The following is a 21,756-nucleotide window of genomic DNA, read 5'->3' on the forward strand; positions in this document are numbered from 1 at the left end:
CCCCCTCCATCCCTGCCCAGATCCCCCTACCCCTTCTGACCCTCATTTCCTTGCTGCTGGGGGTTATAGCCCCCAAAAGAAACAGACGGAGGGAAGATAAAAAGCTAAAAAATAATGCCTTTAGAACATGCATAATCTTAAGGCTCTAGGTTGGTTTTACACTTTGTTGTTAATTAGTTTCTCTCTCTCTCTTTTTCTCTCTCCCTCTTTCTTATTACCTCGTAAGTCATTTGAGGAAATCAATGAAAGGTATATAAAACGTGGCACAATGTAGTGGCGACTGAGAATAGCATGACTGTATGCTTTATTTTTAATATTTTGATGCTTTCTAGAAAATGAGCTGCCAATTAAAAAATACATACCTTGACTGAGCTACTGAATTTTCACTTTTAGACACTACTTTTAAAAGCTAAATGACAGCTTTGAAAGAATATTGCATGTGCTTTAGTTAAATAACAATTATAATGTAGATTTTTAACTGCTTCCTTGAGATGTATTCTGTATTTTCAGCCTAATCTGGACCATCTTTCTTGTCATTGCATATAGAACATTTTGTAGATACTTAGACTTACTGGTTAAATATGAGCATTTGAAAGAATCATTCATTTTTGCTTTGAGTAATTTTGACTTCTGCAATCTTAATGGAATGTTCTCTCAGTTTCTCTTCAAACGATAGGCATGCATGTATCTTCTCTTTCTTCTCAGCTAATCTAAGTGAATCTTCCTCTTTTGATTGTGTTTTGTCTTTGTTGCTGCCGTTAACACTCAATCTAAGGGATTTTTGTCATTATTTTAAAAGGCAAAACACTCAACAAGAAACTAGGAAATGTCTATAAAAACATGTACCATCAGATCTGTGTTTATCTTTTGGAGCATCTGATGTTGAACTGCTCATACTGATCTGACACATTTTCCCTTTCGCCACAAAGCAAGACCTGAGGACTTTCCTACTAGTTGAGCCTAATGTTCTTATTATTTCTATCCCTTTGATGTACATTTTTTAAAATTGCAAATTTGGTTCAGATTACTTCAATGGCAAATTGCAAAAGAGCATAAAGCAAAATAAAAAAAATTGCGTTTGTGTTATATTAAAACATAGAAACCTGATTTTTTTTTAGATAATGAAAACTGCACAGATGATTCCTGCTTACCTTTAAAAACAATCTATGCAACAGAATATTGCTAATACGTTTTAAGAAAATAACTTGTATGTTAGTACTGGCGTTATTCAATAATAGTTTTTATTACAATGGCTCTGTCATAAATCAAATTACCCAGGGAGCTTTAAAAAGTGCTGACGCTTGAATTGTGCCTCTTGTGATTCTGATTTAATTGGGTTGGGATATGGCCTGGGCATTTTTAAAGCTTCTGAGGTGATTGTAACGGGCAGACAGGGTTGAGAACCTCTGGCGTATAACAATCCATCCTCCAGTGCACTGGTTCCGTAAACATGTTATGCCTGAATTACCTGTGAGGTTTGTTAAAGGAAAGTGCCAGGAGTCCCACCCCAGATCCACTGCAGGAGAAGCCAGGGTGGGATGATGGGTCTGCATGGTTACCAGTCCTCACACAGGAGTCTCAGGCACACCAGGTAGGTCTGGAAACTCATACCCAGACCTTATTTCCAGTTCTCTTTATTTTTTAAAAAAGTATACATTTCTCTAAGTATTATTGAATTTTGTCTAAAGAGTATATGGATTTTTATATTACAGTGCCATTTCATATACACTGGACAGTGTAGATGCGTTATTTGCTTACTGATATTTCATCTACTCACAGAACATGCTGATTGGCATGAAAATTTGGTGAATACAAAATAGCAAACACTTTGACCTTCAAAAATGCTATAGTACATTTTTATTTTTCTCAGTGTTAGGATGTTAACTTGCTAATATGAATTGGCATCCATTTAATTCTAAATACCAGTTCTTTGGTTTTGTGCTTGAACTTGTTCATCTGTGTGTCCTTTTAATTAATTTTTATTTCATTGTCCAATTGACAATGGATTAATCTTTGCTACAGCCACATGCCACCTAAAGGAGAATACACGTGGGTAACTGTTATTTTTCTTGAAGAAAAAAGACATCAAAACTTGGGATTTGGTGAAGAAACACGAGCAATTAATGAAAGCCCTTTTAGACATGCACAGGGGTGTGTGGACATGCACACACACCTGCAAGCTGTAACGCTTGATTATTTCACCAGAAAGAAGACTCTCAGGTCCTCAAGACAACTTCTGCCTCAAAGCCTCAGTATTATTGGTGTTCTTTGCCATAATAACTGTTTATTATCTGGTTGTATTTTTTTTAACTTGTTGTTTCTTCTCCCTGCCTTCATATGATATCTCTAAAGGCAGTGCTTGTATATTAAATTATTTTTCTCAACACTGAAAACACTTAAATTAAGGAATGCTGTCAAGCATATTTAGACTCAATATTTGCATATTTTGGAAAACACATTTGCTTAGAAAATGCTGGTCTGTTAAGAAGATGCATTTACTTTTTCTCTCTCCGGTTCGCTTGTTTGTGTTACAATAATGAAAAAGAAGGAGAGGCCCAACCATTGTAGGACCTGCCCTTAAAAAGATGCTTGCTCATCCTTTCATATACAGATGTTAAAATCGAACAGGGAAGTGTGTCAGGGAAAACTCAAACATTCCATTTGTGGTATCTACACCCAGAACTTTTGCGTTACAGAAACTCCCCCACGTAGTCAGTTACGTGCCTTGATTAGGCTCGGTGAACGTGCTAGTCAGCACTATTCCTTAATTCAGAATCTGTCATCTCCACCCTCTGCCTCCCCAAAGCCTTCTTTTAGGCCCGTGGTGTCTTCCCTCACCCAGAGCATTGTGGGCTTCTCCCAACCCACTTCACTAATGCCTCTGGTCTGCGTAGTTGCTCTGATCCTTTCTTAGACTCATTCAGGGATATTCTTCTAAACTTCCCTTGTGAAAACACTCCTGTGGTTCTCTTTGCCTTGTGAGATAAAATGGAAACTCTTGGTAGATATGAAAGTCTTTTCACAGTCAAGCCACAAACCACCTTTCCATTTGTTCTCTGTCTTCAGTTTCCTGGTTCCCAAGGTAGCCCCTGGGTCCCTCTGGCCCCTCAGACGTGCTGCACCTTTCACAGCTCTCAGCCTTTATTCAAGCTGTTCTTCTGTCTGCAACACCCTTCCTTCCTTTCCTGCCTCAGAAACTCCTATTCATTCTTTGAGACTCAGCCCAAATTTTACCTCCTCTTTGAAGCCCCTCCTGGAACCATCTCTCCTAAAATCAGATGATAGTGTATTTTATTATTTTATTATTCCTAGCACTAGTAAGCATAGTGGGCACTCTTTAAATATTTCAGTTATATTTTATGATCTTTTCCCCTCACACTGATTAAAACATTTACCAGACCTGAGATCCTGATATTCTCACCCAAATGAAAGTATCCTCTATTCATTCCAAATTTATTTGTTAAAAGCTTATTGTGTGCCAAGTAACCCAGTACGGTATGGTGGTGAACAAAACAAAGTCCTTTCCTGCATGTAGATTATATTCTGGTGAAATAGAAGCACAAAAACAAATAATAGGTTGTGATAAGTTTGAGGAGGTAAAATTCAACAGAGTAAAGGATATTAAGGACAGGTTGTGCTGTGTGAGTAGTGTACTCTCTGAAGAGCTGACCTTTGAACAGAGATGCAGTGAGGAAGGAGCCATATAATATCTAGGAGAAGAAAGTTCCAACAGCAAGTGTAAAGGCTCAGAAGTGGATCTGTGCTACCCAAACCAAAAAGTCCACGATAGTGAAGCCAGTGGAGTTCCTCGAACCTGGCTTAATTGCTGGTATATATTTCTAGCCTCCTTTGAGCGAGATGCACAGAGGAGAGCTCCTAACGAAACTTAGGGCCCCTCATGCTAAAGTGGAACGGTTTTACAGTCTCTCCTTCCCCCTTTTCCTCTCTTTGGAATCAACCTGTTTTATTTTTGGTTGTTTTGGTTTTTTTTTTAAAGCCCAGGTTGTACCTGAAGACAAATGCTAAGAGTTAGCATCCCTGCTAAGCGGGTCTTGAGTATATAAAAGCTGTTGACTTATAAACTGTGGTTTGTTTAGTCTTTTAAGGATTTATAGGAGCACCTGGGTGGCTCAGTTGGTTAAGCGTCTGACCGGCTCAGGTCATGATCTCACAGTTGGTGAATTCAAGCGCCGCGTCTGGCTGTGTGCTGACAGCTCAGAGCCTGGAGCCTGCTTCAGATTCTGTGTCTCCCTGTCTCTCCCTGCCCCTCCCCCACTCGTGTGTGTACTCTCTCTCTCTCAAAATAATAAATATTAAAAAAACTTTTCTAAAGAATTTATAGACTTTATCCTCCTTCACTGTTGTATCCCCAGTACCAGCACAGTGCCTGCCACATAGTAGGTGAACATAATTTTTGAAAAACTAAATAACTAGAAGCATAATAGTCAGAGTTGAGAAAAGCAAGGGCATCACAGAGTATGTGAATTTCCAGAAGGGCTGTCCACCTTTATATCCTTCCGGAAATAATCATTAGAATATAGTAATAGGACTAGTATATTAGGACTATCTGTTAGGACTAACTATTATAATAGGACTCTCTATTAGGACTAAACTTATAGATGCAAAATTGAGACTGTATAACTTGATGGAATCTATCTGGTTTGGGAATATAGGTATGCAATTTCTAATATTAACCAGTTACAACCAAAGAATCCTAGAATAAATAGATTTTAGACATATATTTTCTAGACTTTGAAACAGTTTAACTCCTTTTTGGATACAATGCATCAAAAAAAACCCACCACCACCACCACCAACTTTATTTTAAACAGTTATTTTCATTTTGTATGTTAGTAATTTCTTGACTTATGTAGAAATGTTTTTCCTCCTATGGTAGGTTGCTGTCTGCAATGGAGAACACAGCTTCTTTAGAGAAAATGCCTGCTGCATTTTCATTGTTTGAACATTATGATGACAGCTCAGCAAGAAGTGACCAGATGTTAAAACAAGTGGCTGGTAGGAATTTTAATATACTAATTACCTTGTTGAAATCTGGCAGTTTTTCCTTGTTTTTTTTTTCTTTTGTAAAGGTTTTTTTTTATATATAAATACAGTTGACAATGTTATGTTAGTTTCAGGTGTACAACAATGATTCAAAAATTCTGCACATTGCTTGCAATGTGCACCCGGGTAAGTGTATTACCATCCATCACCACACAACGTTATTACAGTGTTATTGACTATGTTCCCTGTGCTGTACTTTTCATCTCTGTGACTTATTTATTTTATAAGTAGAAGTCTGTACCTCTTAATCTCCTTTACATATTTCACTCATCCCCCAAATCCCCTCCCTTCTGGCAACCACCAGTTTGTTCTCTCTATATTTATGTTTCTGTTTCTGTTTTTGTTTGTTTACTCATTCTGTTTTTTAGATTCCACACATAAATGAAATCATATGGTATTTGTCTTTCTCTGTTTGACTTCACTTCACCTAATACTTTTTAGGTTCATCCATGTTGTTGCAAATGGAAAGATTCTGTTCTTTTTTATGGCTGAGTAATATTCCATTATATGTATATCACATTCCATATATATCACATCCTCTTTATCCATTCATCTGTCAACGGGCCTTTAAATTGCTTCTATCTTGGCTATTGTAAATAATACTGCAATAAACATGGGGTGCATGTATCTTTTCATATTACTGTTTGTGTTTTCTTTGGGTAAATACTCAACAGTAGAATTCCTGCATCATATGGTATTTCTGTTTGTAATTTTTTGAGGAATCTCCATACTGTTTTCCACAGTGGCTGAGCCCACTTACATTTCTACCAACAGTGCACACCAATATCCACAATCTCCACATCCTTGCCAAGACTTGTTTTTTCTTGTCTTTTTGATTCTAGCCATTCTTACCAGTATAAGGTGATATCTCATTGTGGTTTTGATTTGCATTTCCTGATGATGAGTGATGTTCAGCATCTTTTCATGTACCTGTTGGCCATCTGTATGTCTTCTTTGGAAGAATGTCTATTCAAGTCCTCTGCCCATTTTTTAATTGAATTATTGGTGTTTTTTTGATGTTGAATTGTGTAAGTTCTTTATATGTTTTGAATATTAACCCTTTAGATATATCATTTGAACATACCTTCTCCCATTCAGCAGGTTTCCTTTTAGTTTTGTTGATTATTTCCTTCACTGTGCAAAAGCTTTTCATTTTGGTATAATCTGAATAGTTTATATTTGCTTTATAGTTTTTGTGTGTAAGGAAAATATAACTGGAAAAAAACCTCTTAGTTGTAAAAATTTACAGCTAGATTCTGAATCAAAGCATAAGACTAGCGTACCATTACAGTTATAATCTGCATTTCCATTTGAACCTTTGTGGCTGTCTTAGAATATCAAGGAGATAGGGAGAAGGAGTGATGGAACCAAAGGTCTCATCTTTTTTTTTTTTCTCTTTGTAAAACAAGATTTCTCTCTCTGTCTTCTAGAGATTATTTGCTTCACTCCAGCAGTTAGGTATAGAAGGAAAAATAAATCAAATATTGTCATATCTGTTGAACAGATTTTTCCTTATGAGTGGTTTTTCTCTCTTCAACTGAGCCCCTGCCCCCTTTTTTCATACTAAACAGATTAGTTAGAGAACTACCAACTCAGCATCGTGCTCTGTGGCCAGGAGCCTCCTACTCAGCTGTCAGAAGCATCCTGCTGGCTCTTTAAAATATTTTTTAATGTGCTATTTTAACAAACAAGACAATGAAACTTATTTAGATTTCCCAAAGCTGCTGTGTTTCAGTGAAGTTACCAAGTTTCACTTACTGTAAAATGTTCTCACCTATCTTCCTTAAAAGATGCTATATTCCTTCTAGACCACCTTAAAGACAGCTGATGTTTTTAAACTGACAATTAATTTACATTCCTGTAGGAACAATTTTAGTTTAGTAACTAGTAAAAGGCTTTTTCTGTGTCTTTTAGAAAGACCCAAAAAACCCATCAACCTTATATAAAGTGCAAAATTCGATCATTTATCCTAATAGATTTTATCCATATATGTGTCAAACAAAAGGGTGGTTTTTGGTAGTGTCTTTTTTTTTTTTTTTTTAAATTTTTTTTTTCAACGTTTATTTATTTTTGGGACAGAGAGAGACAGAGCATGAACGGGGGAGGGGCTGAGAGAGAGGGAGACACAGAATCGGAAACAGGCTCCAGGCTCTGAGCCATCAGCCCAGAGCCTGACGCGGGGCTCGAACTCACGGACTGCGAGATCGTGACCTGGCTGAAGTCGGACGCTTAACCGACTGCGCCACCCAGGCGCCCCTTGGTAGTGTCTTTAAGAGGCATTGAAATAGAGAGTGAACTATTGGTGGGAATGGAAACTGGTATAGTCACTCTGAAAAACAGTATGGAAGTTCCTCAAAAAATTAAAAATAGAGCTACCTTATGACCCAGCAATTGCACTACTAGGTATTTATCCAAAGGATACAAAAATGCTGATTTGAAGGGGCACATGCACCCCAGTGTTTATAGCAGCACTATCAACAATAGCCAAATTATGGAAAGAGCCCACTGTCCATTGACTGATGAATGGATAAAGAAGATGCAGTATATATAAAAAAAGGAATATTACTTAGCAATGAAAAATCTTGTTATTTTTTCCAGTTATATTTTCCTTACACACAAAAACTATAAAGCAAATATAAACTATTCAGATTATACCAAAATGAAAAGCTTTTGCACAGTGAAGGAAAATCTTGCCATTTGCAACAACCTGGATGGAGCTGGAGTATATTATGCTAAGCGAAATAAGTCAGTAAGAGAAAGACAAATCTCATATGATTTAACTCATATGTGGAACTTAAGAAATAAAACAGGTGAACATAGGGGAAGGGAAGGAAAAATAAGATAAAAACAGAGAGGAAGGCAAACCACAAGAATCTCTTAAATACAGAGAACAAACTTAGGGTTGCTGGTGGGGAGGTGGGTGGGGCGATGGGCTAAATGGGTGATGGGCATTAAGGAAGGCACTTGTTGGGATGAGCACTGGGTGTTATGTGTAAGTCATGAATCACTAAATTCTACACCTTAAACCATTGCTACCATGGTAGGTAGTAGGGGATGTTAACTAACTTGGATTTAAATTTAAAAAACCCCAGCAATTAGAGCGATGATTGGAAAGTAAGAAATTCTGATTAATGAAGTAGATTGTTTGCTTTTAAGGAATTCATTAAATGTTGTTTTTCATGTAGAAGGATTCTTTTGAATATCTGATAGGCAACGACAGGACATCTCATGTATTTTAGAGGCCACAGGGTTAAATTGTCACAAAGCGTTAATGATTTATTCGGAAATAGGGCACATGGCAGTCCCAGCAGTTCTAAGCTGTTTATAGGGAGACTGATTTCTGAGAGGAAAATGCCATGCATGGTGTGTCTGTTTCATAGAACTGGAGCCCAGGGTGTTGACTTGCTGCTAAATAGTTTTTGCTCATTTGTGACCAGTGATGCCTCTCAGATGTAAAATCTTTGCCTGGTACCTGAAAAGTTAATCTGATCATACCCTAAACCGATCAGAAATCCTAAGGAAAGGATGTGACTTTTCTGCTGGGAAGTGGAACAGTCCCTAACACTCATTCCACACTTACATGATGCCATGTAAGGGTACCAGGGAGACTGTTAGCATCCAATCTCACAACAACCCTAGGAGATAGGTTTTGTTCTTATTCCCATTTGACAGGTGAAGACACAGAGGGAACAGAAAAATGTCTCTCATATTGCCCTAGATACACAGCTACTTGAGGGTAGGGGGTGTGTGTGGTGGGGAGCACTTAGGCTTCAAGGTCTTCATACTTGAACCACTCCTCCACACCAGAGAGGTGAAGCACACTGCTGTAGCAGGAAGAGTAACCAGAGATTAGTGACATCCAAGGCTTCCTTGACTTTGGCTCCTGCGGACTTTTTAAAATTATTATTTGTGGTAAAATACACATAACATAAAATTTACCATCTTAACCACTTTGAAGTGTACATCCACATCCTGTATAACTATCTCCATCATCCGTCTCCCAGGTTCTTTTCATCTTGTAAAACTGAAACTCTGTATCTACTGAACAACACCTCCCCATTCCCCCAGCTCCCCAGCCTCTGGCAACCACCACCCCACTCCCTGTCTCTATGAGGTTAACTACTCTACATCCCATGTATAAGTGGAATCATACAGTATTTGTCTTTTTGTGATTCACTTATTTAGCATCATGTCCTTAAGGTTCATCCATGTGTCAGAATGTCCTTCCTTTTCAAGGCTGAATAATATTGTATTGCATTGTATTGCATTGTATTGTATTGCGTTCTATGTGTTGTATTGTATCATATTGTATTGTATTGTGTTGTATGTTTATATCGCATTTTGCTTGTCCATTCGTCTATTGATGTCCACTTGGGTTGCTTCCAATTTTTGGCTGTTGTGAATAATGCTGCTCTCCTGGGAAGAACTAGATGGAATGGGAATCTGCATCTGGCCACACAGGTCCTGAAGTCTAAGTTGATCTGATGCTTAACTTCCTGAGTGTGACAGCTCTTTATGGGCACACTCCATCAGAAGGAGGGAATCCATGGGGTGATTTCTCTGCCCAATTCCTTAGCCTCCAATACAGAAGCCTTAAAATCTCATTTTGTATTTTTTTTTTTTTTGGCATTACTCCTGTGCAAGTTTATTCCTATAGAAGTGTAAACAGAGTTGCTGACATATGAAATCTCAGTCTCTGATATTCTGCCACATGGGAATTATAAATCCAGCCATAATCATTTGATTATATCTATGGAATATTCTTATTCTCTTTTTCAGAGTACTTTGAAAAGTAAAAGTATTTCCTGTTTTTGAAAAAGAATGTTTTAACTGTAATAATTTGGGGGGAAGGAACACATGAGGTCCAAAATCATTCCTAGCCCACACTCTTTGTTTAATTCTCTACAACTACTTCTTCCTTAAAATTTGGTGATTTGGGCGGAGTAAATATCACTTTTTAAGTTTGTTATGCTACCTGAGAGAGATGTTTCTGTAAACATGTTGTCATTTTTATTTATTATTTTTTAAATGTTTTATTTATTGTTTATATATAGAGAGAGAGAGCATGAGTTGGGGAGGGGCAGAGAGAGAGAGACACACACACACAGAATCGGAAGCAGGCTCCAGGCTCTGAGCTGTCGGCACAGAGCCTGACACGGGACTCGAGCTTACAAACCATGAGATCATGACCTGAACCAAAGTCGGACGCTTAACCGACTGAGCCACCCAGGCACCCCCATGTTGCCATTTTTAAAAACAGATATAGCTCAATGTAAAATTCATAGGAAAAAAGAAAGGGAGATTTTCATTGTTCATGCCTCAAGGAGTTCTCCTACACTGTTTCAAAGGCAATTGACAATAGTTGAAGAATTCTGCCTGGCTTTTCAGTAAACCTAGGTAACATGAAAATTTACTGAACTACATTTATCCGGATGAACTCCTTTAGCATGTGACACTGATTTCCTGCTGGGAAGACAAACAGGAAAGTCGAAGACAGTGTATGGGTCTCTGAACCATTATCATTTGTTGGGGAGGTGCTCTGCCAGGCAGGCTTCTGAGTTTATTAAGCATGGTTGCTCAGCCTAAGTTTACTCAGCATGTCTTACCTCTGTAGACCCTCTGTGATATACCCGATGATGGATCCCCGGTTCAACTCGCATCTTCACGGGCTTCCTGCCTTCTTCCCTCCATTGTCTGTGCTGCTGCCAAGGCCTTTTTGCCTTTTGAAAATTTAGCACTGCTGATATGTGAGAGAATCTGCTAAGCACTTAATGTATATATGCTGGTTACAAGTAACCTGGGAGGAAATGTTATTATTATTATTGTTGTTTTCCCATTTTAAAGATGGGGAAACTGACACTAAGGTAACACAGCTAGTAAGTGAGGGATCTGGCATTTAACATCAGGCTCTACTTTGAAGCCCATGAACGTGACCACCCGTTTATCCTGCTTCTAATTTTTCATAATTCTGTACTTCCTCAGCTCTTTATGTCTTTATTGAATCTTCGATTTGCCTCTTTTTGTTCCATCCCTTAGACCATTTATTTTTTTTCTTGTTTTTACCTTCTTGTTGAACTAACCTTTGTTTTCTTTTCCTTTGGTGTTGACTTTTAATAAAGTAATCTCATAAGACTTGGCCCATAGTATTTCAGTAAGCTTATCTCTCAGGAAATGTTGACTGGAAAAAATAACCACAAAAACAAATTTAGAAGCATAACATCTTTTCAACTATAGGAATAACCTTTTCCTCTAATTTGTAAAATATGTTCAATGCTTTTGTATCTCAAAATTTTGGAAGACAATTGCATTGGAGCTTGATTTATGGTGTTGTATACACTGTTAATGTTCAATCTGCATAATGTTAACTTTTTAAATCTCTGTGAAAACTCTTGAGAATATTGTCTGAATTTAAAATTCAGAACAACAGAGTTATATCAGATATCTAAACCTTATCTTTGAATCAGTTAATAGTGTACTTTTTCTCCTAGGTAATTTTAATATTTTGTTTAATATTTTAAAAAATATGTAGGTATAGTCACATTGGAAAGAGAAAATGGAATATAATTTCAGAAAGTGCATTTTGATATTTTATTCATACAAATCTTTTTTCTGTTTTGATCATGTAGCAACTAAATCTCTTTTGTGAACATAGACTCTATGTAGAAGGATACAACATTGGTTAGGTAGCAGAGCAACTCAAGTTTTTGTTTTGAATGAAAACCATATCATTTGATGCATCCTCTAACCTGTATACATTTATTACTCTGAATATAGGATCACAGAGGAGTATTTTCAAGTGATCATATTTTGGGGTCTATTTTTATTTCTACGTGGATATAAGCACACATATACAAATGGATAAAAAACATTTTGGAGGGATATGCCCTCAAATGTCACAGTGGTTGTCTCCAGTGAGAGTCTTTGGGGTGGGGGATGTTGAGAATGAGAGAGCCCTTCCACTTTTACTCCACATCCTTCTATATTGTTTGAATTTTTTTCAACAGGCCTAAGGGACTTTTGTAAAAGGAAAAAAAATCAATAAATAAAAACAGCATTAGTGATAATAAATCTTGCTTATATTGCAGTTCCACAACCTCCTAGATTAGAACCTCAGGAACCCAATTCTGCCACTAGCACAACAATTGCAGTTTATTGGAGCATGAACAAGGAAGACGTCATTGACTCATTCCAGGTTTACTGCATGGAGGAACCACAAGATGACCAAGAAGTGAACGGTAGGATCTCTAACACAGATACAGATGTGTGTCTACGTTTCTGCATCTTTATGTGAAGTACTTACAGATATCCGTATTAAGACTCATTCCATAACACATTTGTGGCCACATACAGAAACAACAATAAGCCAACAACCATATAAGTAAACATAAGACATATAAGCAAATATTGGAAGTCAGAATCAAGAAAAAGAAAATGCATAGGTATCATAATGGTCAACATGAATATTGTAATTGAGATTCAAATTTGGCTTTGAGTTCGAGGGATAACAGGAGCAACTAAGATATTCTCATTTTCGGAAAGGAAGTAACATACCAGCCTTTCAGGGAGAACAAGTCCCTTTCAGTGCTTGAATCTAAAAGAAAGTATAATACGTACCATTTTGCAGGGGAGAAATGAGCCATATATAGTACAGTGTCCTCCATAATAATTGTAGCACAAATGTAGGATTAGATGTCATGGTTGGCAGTTTCTCAGATCCATCTTGATAAAAGCTGCAAACAAACCATAAAGGTTAATTTAGAGTTCACAATTCTTGAGGCATGGGCTTTGAAAAATGTGCTTTCCTCATGTTCCCAATTAATATGCAGAGAGAAGTGAAAGTGCTTAGTAGGGTGAATGTATGATACATCTTTAGTGTATGATACATCTTTAGAGCCTCTGTAAATATATCTCTTTTTAGTAGGACTTCTTTTTTCTTTCTTTCTTTTTTTTTTTTTTTTTTGAGAGAGAGAGAGAGAGAGAACGTGTGAGCAGGGGAGGGGCAGAGAGAGAGGGAGACACAGAATCTGAAGCAGGCTCCCGGCTCTGAGCGGTCAGCACAGGGCATGACACGGGGCTCAAACTCAGGAACCATGAGATCATGACCTGAGCCGAAGTTGGACTCTTAGCCAACTGAGCCATCCAGGCACCGCTGTTCAGTAGGAGTTCTAATAAGACCTGGAAACCAGACACTTTGAGGTTGTACTTCCTGATGAATCAGAGCTGGGTGTGCTGGCATTCTATATTGCTTGTTGAAGACAGACCCACATTTTTTGGAAAACAGAGGAGCTCACGACAGGATGGACATGCTATTCCGAAACTCAGGAACCCAATTTGTAATGAGGAATACATTTTATTATATTTCACTGTTACCAAGATTTAAATTTTTTGAGATGTCATGTGATACATATTTAAATTAGAAAAAAGTTTAAAAAAATTTACAAAGGCAACCATAAACATAGTGTGAAGTTGGCTAAGTTTGTCAGTTAAGGACTCTTTAGTTTACTGGTGACCTATGACCACATACAACATGAGGTAAGTGTTATCCCCATTTGCAAATAAGAAAACTGATGTGAGGTTAAGTAATTTTCCGAAGGCCACACAACTTATACATGACAGGGGTAGGATTCAAGCACAAACCTTTGAGACTCCAAAGCTTCTGTTTTTGTCTGCTTGTCTCTGGGTTTGTCTTGTTATACCACACTTCCTCTTCCTCTGTATCTAGCTGCATATGTCATGGACCTTCGTGACTCTCCAAGACTCCTCTTAACAATGATTTATTGATTGCCTGAAGTGCGTTTTTTGCTTAGTACTTCACCTCCGCATCTGCCCCAGCCCCCAAACACTTACCTGTCCTGTGTCTCATCTATTCACCGCCTTGAAATCTGCAGATGCCCGTTAGCTAATCTGGTGATCTATACTGTGATGCCCTGCTCTGTGTAGGGTCTCCAGCAATGTATGTTATGTGCGTTGTTAAAAGAAGTACCGGGGCAACGGAACTCAGCCCAAGAGGATGATTCCACTGAAAACTGTAGCCACAGTTTCTAGGATGTGGGGGAAATGTTTTTCACTGTGTAAGTCCTTATAAGATTCTTTAAACCAAACTTTCTGTCCAGAAAGAAGAGCTCATTGGGACAGAAAGATGCAATTAAATAAATGGAGTTGAAGAGTTCCTAAATTTCCTTTAAAAGTAAATGATCTGGGGGCGCCTGGGTGGCGCAGTCGGTTAAGCGTCCGACTTCAGCCAGGTCACGATCTCGCAGTCCGTGAGTTCGAGCCCCGCGTCAGGCTCTGGGCTGATGGCTCGGAGCCTGGAGCCTGTTTCCGATTCTGTGTCTCCCTCTCTCTCTGCCCCTCCCCTGTTCATGCTCTGTCTCTCTCTGTCCCAAAAATAAATAAACGTTGAAAAAAAAAAAAATAAATGATCTGGGCTTCTTAACTGGGGGAGTTTTGAAGATGTGATTTTCAAGAGTAATCAGGGAGGATAACTAAAATGATCAGGGCTAATTCAAAAAAGAAAATAATTCTTTTTAAAGGAGAAAACATTTCAGTAAGAATAATCAGATTGGCCCAAAGGGGCAGGTGTTCGTAATGGTATTGAGTAATGATACTACTAAAATATTGAGAGTAAAGTGACTTAGAAATTTTAGGAAATGTCTTAATTGACCAAATTATTTTTTAGAATAGTTTGTGACCTATCAAAGTTCTTTAAGTATTTCTGTAAGTTGTGGAACTCTCTAGTTGGAAGGATTCTGGAATTCATGAAGAGGAACCAGGATTTGAAACTTTGAAAATTATACTGAATACTAAAATTGTTGACTAATTTGGGAAGTTGCTTTATAACATCATAAATTTGGAAAACATGGGGTTGTCCTTATTTTATTACATGCTCTCCTGAAATATTGGCATTCTTCTTAAGAATTTTTTGAGAATGTATTACTGAGATTTAAGCTAACATAAACTATGCAATTTTAGTATTTGCTATTGAACTACATTACTTTAATTGTGGCAGATGAAGTTCATATCTTACTAATATCCTATTATTTTCTGGAAGTGTTCACATGTAATACGGCATCATTCTAAATGTCTCTTTTTAGCATGCTCTTGTTTTCTTAGGTATTTGAAAATACTAGCTATCACCTAATGATATCTGTAAGTTTATCAGTTTGAATTTTCCACTGAAAATAGTAGACCAATTCTTCTAGTAGCTAATTTCCAATTAACTTTAGAAGACACCCTAAAGTTTATAATTGTGCTTTGTGCTAGACTTGGTGGAAGAATACAGATTGACAGTGAAGGAAAGCTACTGCATTTTTGAAGATCTGGAACCTGGCCGTTGCTATCAAGTGTGGGTAATGGCTGTGAACTTCACTGGATGTAGTCTGCCAAGCGAAAGGGCAGTTTTTAGAACAGGTAAAGAGATGTTAAGAGGGTGTCGGGAGGCAATTTTCAATTCTTCATAGATTACTAAGATCAACCTATAAGCATTTATTAAGCACCTATAGTGTGCTAGGTGTTGTGCAGTGGTGAGTACACAATGATGAGTAAAACTGGGCTCCTGTTCTCAAGAAGCTTGCTGTCAAGGGCGAGAGATAAAACAAAACAAAATATCATAAAAATTGTGGTAAGGGTCATGATCTATTTATGTACAAGTTATTGTGAAAACACTCCAGAGGAGTACTCAAGAGAGCCTGGGGCAGGGGCAGGTTTGGGAATGGCTCCTTAGAATTGATGCCTAAATGGAACCCTTTGAAGGATCAGTTATAGAAAACAGATGAGCAGAGGCATCAAGGTAAGAAAAAGTATGGAGTGTGCAGGGCACTACAAGAAGTTTAGAATTATTTCTTTGACTTAAAAACAAGGAGAGGAAGATGTGACAAAGGCTAGTGTATGGGGGCCGTGTTTGCTAAGGTAAGATTGGGCTTCATCATATGGGTACTAGGAGCCCCAAAAGGTTTTTCAGCAATGTTATTCAACTGGGAATGCATCCCATGATGGAGTCTTTTCACTGAAGGCTGCCGTGGGTGTGGCATAAGCCAGGTTTGCATCACCTTTAAGATCATTCTAACTACTTCAGGGGGAGAAGTGACTCACTCCCACCATTTTATTCTTTCTTCTTGCCTCCTAAAATAAGTATTTATTGAGTACCTACTGAAGGCAAGATTATGGCTAACTTGTGTGAAGGGAGACAGACAAGAATCTGTATTGTAATTTGCTTGTAGATGTATAAAAAAACTGTTGAGATTTATAGGAAGCTAGTATTAGAGGCTCTCTGGGGATGGGTGAAAACTGTACAGTTTGGAAGGCAGAGGTGGGAGGGGGACTTTTCATTATATACATTATCTTTTGGGCTTTCAACCAAGAATGTATTTTTTAATCAAAAATTAAAATGAAACCATGCCCAAGCACTCTTCCCAGGGTACGAGGGAAGCAGAGCTGATGTTGATTGTTCCGTGATTGCTTTGGTTCTCTCTTGCAGCACCCTCCACCCCTGTAATCCGTGCCGAGGACTGTACTGTGTGTTGGAACACAGCCACCATCCGATGGTGGCCTGCCAACCTGGAGGCCACTGAGACCTACACTCTGGAGTACTGCAGACAGCACTCTCCCGAGGGTGAGGGCCTGAGGTAAGGATCTTTTCCACAGCGAGAGCCCAGGGTGCCTGGAACTCAGCTCAAGGTCCTAACCTAACTGAGCTTCTGCCTAGAGAGGGAGAAGAGCTTCCTAACATCCTGCTGAGCTCATTAAGCTGTTGACTTGATTTGCAACTCCATCACTATATTCGTCAATGAACTCCAAGTTTGTAATAAAACACATGCTACAATGTAGAATAATAACTCCCTTGTAAGAAAAATGTATGCAAATTTTAATAAGATAGAACATTCTTTGAGGTATATTTAACTTGAGTCGTTAGACAGGATTTATGCATATTTCATGCATTTTTTAGTAGTTATATCAGAATAGATACACCTAACTCAGGAAACTAATAGTGAGCTTATATATAATGTAAATCTGTGTCTCCATGATGTATTGGTAATATAAAGGAGCTAATTATATATATGTATATACACATATGTGTATATATGTGTATATATATAATATGTATATGTATACATATGTATATGTGTGTATATATGTGTATATATATAATATGTATATGTATACATATGTATATGTGTGTATATATGTGTATATATATAATGTATATGTATACATATGTATATGTGTGTGTATATATATTATATATACATATGTATATGTGTGTGTATATATATATTATATATATTACATATATATAATTACAGAGACATATCTGCCTCTCCAAGAGCAAGAAGGATCTAAAGAGATTTTTCCAGGAAAAAAAGAAATGGGAAGCTCTCTCACTAAACTTATAAAGCTTTAAATTTGTTAATAAAGGGGTATGCATCCTGGGGGCATTTGGTAAATGTTAATTTATTTACTGAGATGGTGATTTCTTAGACTCCCGTCCATGGCAATAGAGCAAGTTCACATTCCATGATGTGTATTCAGATCTTTATTATTAATGCTCATATTTTAATAGAGACACTTTTAGCTTGTTTTCATTTATTTATCTTTTTGAAATGTTTATTTAAAAATTTTGTTAATGTTTATTTATTATTATTGAGAGACAGAGAGAGACAGAACATGAGCATGAGAGGGACAGAGAGAGGGGGAGACACAGGATCAGAAACAGGCTCCAGGCTCTGAGCTGTCAGCACAGAGCCCGACGTGGGGCTCGAACTCACAAACTGCAAGATCATGACCTGAACCGAAGTCAGATGCTTAACTGACTGAGCCACCCAGGCGCCCCTGAAATGTTTATTTATTTTTGACAGAGAGAGAGAGGGCACGAGTTGGGAAGGGGCAGAGAGAGAGGGGGGGATCAGAAGTAGGCTCCGCACTGTCAGCAGTGAGCCCGATGTGGAGCTCGAACCCACAAACTGTGAGATCATGACCTGAGCTGAAGTCAGATGCTTAACCAACTGAGCCACCAAGCACCCCTAGCTTGTATTTAAAACAAAGTTTACTGAAATAAATTATTTTGGTAGGATATAAAACTTTGAAATAATAGTACAACATTATGCAGCTTTTTAATAAAGTATATTATTTAAGCTCTTGATTATCTACATGATCAATCAACAACTATTTATTTAGTTATGTAAGGTTTCACACGACTGAGCAATAATCATAGTTTCTTTCAAATATGTGAAGACAGGCTTCACAAAACAATGATCAAACAATGAATTCATGTTGAGTGGGGTATGTATGGGTGGGATGTAGGCATTTCAGCAGATGTGAAAACATAGTAAAAGTACATAAAACAACATAGCTGTTAATGTGCCAACTGCTGGATGGCAGACCTCAATAATCAGCAAATAGAGGCAAGGTGACCTCTGACCACAATGGAGTGGGAGAAGAAGAAATGGGGGCAGGGGGAGTAGGGAGAGAAAGAGACAGAGACAGAGAGATTATAACTGACTTTTATTGAGCATTTACTGTGTGCCAGTCACTGTGTTTGCCTTATTTAATTCCCATAAGAACTCAGAGAAAACAGACTCTTTGAGAGGGTACTCAGCTAGTGAGTAGCAATCAGGATTCAAGCCCCATTTTGTCAGTTGTCAAAAGTCCAAGCTGCTAATCCCCATTTAATGTCACCTAGGGGCATCCTGAAACTTCCTGGAACTTCTCCACAAAAAACCCTTGGTGTCATGAGAACCCCGTATCAGCAGTGCCCAAGTCCCTGGCAACCCCTCCCACTGTTCTCCACCATCACCTCAGTTCTTTCTGAGGCAAAATCAGACTGTTAAGGAGTGCTCTGAAATGACTCATCCTTGTTATGGCATCTGGCCTCAGCTGACATTTGCATAAATAATAGCACAGTTGGATTCTTAAATCAGCAGAGATCTGGAAACCCTGAGATCTAGTGGCCATCGCACTAAGGGAACTGTGATGTCATCTCATAAATGTGGCTACAGGGAGAAGGAACGGGGGGATGGATGGGGAAATGGCAATCCATTGAGGGCCTCAACATGCCAGGAACTATGCTAAATCCCTTTCAACTCTCTCAAAAATCCTAGGAGGGAGGGGAGGTGATGAACTCCATTAAATGAGATTCAAGAAAGTTAAATAATTTGGCCAAGGTATTAAATGATGGAGTGAGAATTTGGAGTCAGAATTCAGACTCCGATCTGTCTTATTCTCTCCACTAGTTGTAAAACCTGTATTATTATATAGACTGAGTTAGCATACTTCAACTGCCTGACAATAGGGAGTTATTATGTATCTAGAATTTCTTTTGACATATGAAAATTATAGATGTAAAGAGAGAATGCAGTATCATTATTCAAACCTTTCCTGACCAATGTTTTTCCTTTCCCTGATCACCCTGGGGGCCTCAAAACAAAACAAAACAAAACAAAAACAAAAAACCAAAATATTCATTTAGTATCAACAATGAATAATACATTCCAAACAAATCCTTCTATCAAAGCCAAAGAAGCCAAAGACAGTTCCATTTGTAAGAAGAAAATGGCCACCCACAAATTTTATTAAGACAAAAGTTGTGCTAATTAAAACATAAGGCTTGTCATTATTTTATTCTGTTTGGGACTTGCTGGTAGGTTCATTCTAATTTTTCTTGTTAAAGGAGAGCCTCTGAGAGGCTGGATAAGCAGATGTTTCTAGTAGTTATAGACCAGTACAGGGATCCTTTGTTATTGAATGGATATAGTCCAGCAAGTTTAAAGTGAAGGGAAATTCCACATTCAGAGCCTTGTTGATAGCTTGGAGCTGTTTTGGAGATGGAACTGTTTTCCAGGTGCTAAAAGCTTCCTCAGTGCCAGGAGGTAGAGTGGTATGTCCAATCCACAACCCAGGGGGGACTCTCCAGCCTCTGGATCCCTGCTGAGTCTGACAAAAAAAAATAACTTCTTGAAGCAAGCACACATTTGTTGGCCACAAATCACTACCTTGTTCATTTGCTAAGTCTGTTGCCGATGTACAACATTAGAGACATTCCTCATCAATACAAGAACCCTCAGTGTCTTAAACCCCAGGTTGGCATCAAGAGACTGCAATAACTCATTTTTAATTTCAGACGCCCAGAGCTGCAAAACTCATTTGTATTTCTCTTGGTTCTCCAACTTAAGAGTTGAGAGGAAAGGAAAAGTGGCCATGTGCCATAGTCTTTTGACTATCTGGTGCTTACAACTACCTTGAAAGTATTCCTTACAGAGTCTGATGGATCAAAACTATAAAACATTATGAACTATTTAACTATGATCTGTATTGTTGCATCTCTAAGATAACAACTGTACACAGCTAGTCAGATAGTAGAATTGATAAACTTAAAACTTGATCACGTCTAGTCAAAATGCAAACAATCCCTACTGTTCCATTCTATTAGAACCACATTCTTCACTTCGGTTCTCTGTACAGCAGTACATAATTAGAGTTATTTTTGTCTTGGAAAGAACAGCAAGCCAAGAGTTATCTGATCCCACTCACTTGTTGTCTCCATGAAGGGATCATTATGTAAATTTGCAGCCTCAGTGTCTGGGACACTATCTGGCATATTGTAAGTACTCAATAAATATGTGTTACCTGAATGGGTTAATATCAATTAGCACTGAACACATAATACTGATACCAACAAGAAAAGTTAGGCCGGATTTGAGGATAATCTCTTACTCAAAATGGGAACAAAATAACCTGTGCTGAAAAGTAGCACAGAATGGTGAATGAATTAATTTTAGTGCTTGGGTGCTTAGCTAGGAGATAAGACCAGCCTAGTTCATGGACTAGAAACCATTTAATGGATCACTCTATGGCACTTATAATCTCGTTTAGCCATTGGTCACATAACCTTTACATTGGTTCCGGGTTCTATCCAAAAATCTTACGCTAAACCAGATCCAAAAATTGATACAGAGGTCACTGTTGGGGAGTAAATGGGATCAAAGTTTCCTTCTTTTTGATGTGGTGTGTTTGGGTGTTTTGTGTGGTGTGTTTGGATGGGCAACTTATCTGTGTAGATATTCAATAAAGTTCTGTTAAATGAATGAATGAGTGAATGAATGAGGGGAGTAGCCAGCCTCCTTCTGGCCTTGCCACAACCAGGTCATCTAGCTGGCTAGAGTCTCTGGTACAGTAGAGAGGGAAGACTAAAGCGAATTGAGAACTAAATGAGTTCATGTCTCTTTCTCACCTTCAATTTCTGAAGAGACAGATAGCCTTAAAGGCTCTGGTCTGGAGTAGGAAGAGAAGTTGAAAGGAAATGAAAAGAATGGAGAAAAGGATGAGTAAGATGAACGTACACACACACAAGGAGGGCATTGATTACCGTTTAGACTGGGGAATCTGATTTTTGTTGCCAGAACAGAAGGACCTGCATCTTCAGACCTGCATTCATTCTCCCAGTATGATGGCCTCTAAATGTTCCAATTTAAGACCAAAGGTGCTGGGCAAACTCTTACAGTGAGTGTTTGAATGGAGTGAGCCTACTGAGCCCCCAAGTTCCATGACGTGGTATCTGAAATAGCCAAGCAATTGCCTCCATTCCGTAATCCCCACAGAAAACACATTTGCATATTTTTGTGTGTGGGCATCATGGCTGGGTCCCAGCAGTCGGCCCCTGTTGGGATTGGGCGGTGGGCGGGAGTGACAATCCCCGGC

At 38.3% G+C, this 21,756-nt stretch overlaps 1 protein-coding gene across 2 annotated transcripts in view; it reads left to right on the top strand.

Annotated features, from left to right (window-relative positions):
- Nucleotides 1-21,756, top strand: part of CMYA5 (cardiomyopathy associated 5) — an 89,808-nt gene that overhangs the window by 49,707 nt on the left and 18,345 nt on the right. The window contains exons 5-9 of one of the 2 annotated variants that reach the window (XM_047849103.1): nt 227-249; nt 4,898-5,016; nt 12,150-12,299; nt 15,328-15,474; nt 16,541-16,688. In XM_047849103.1, the coding sequence (XP_047705059.1) occupies nt 227-249; nt 4,898-5,016; nt 12,150-12,299; nt 15,328-15,474; nt 16,541-16,688 (587 nt within the window). Of the gene's footprint in view, nt 1-226; nt 250-4,897; nt 5,017-12,149; nt 12,300-15,327; nt 15,475-16,540; nt 16,689-21,756 lie in introns of those variants that run through there. The other variant, XR_007150192.1, reaches the window with a different exon arrangement.

The sequence above is a fragment of the Prionailurus viverrinus genome, chromosome A1, assembly GCF_022837055.1.
Source record: "Prionailurus viverrinus isolate Anna chromosome A1, UM_Priviv_1.0, whole genome shotgun sequence".
Lineage (NCBI taxonomy): Eukaryota > Metazoa > Chordata > Mammalia > Carnivora > Felidae > Prionailurus > Prionailurus viverrinus.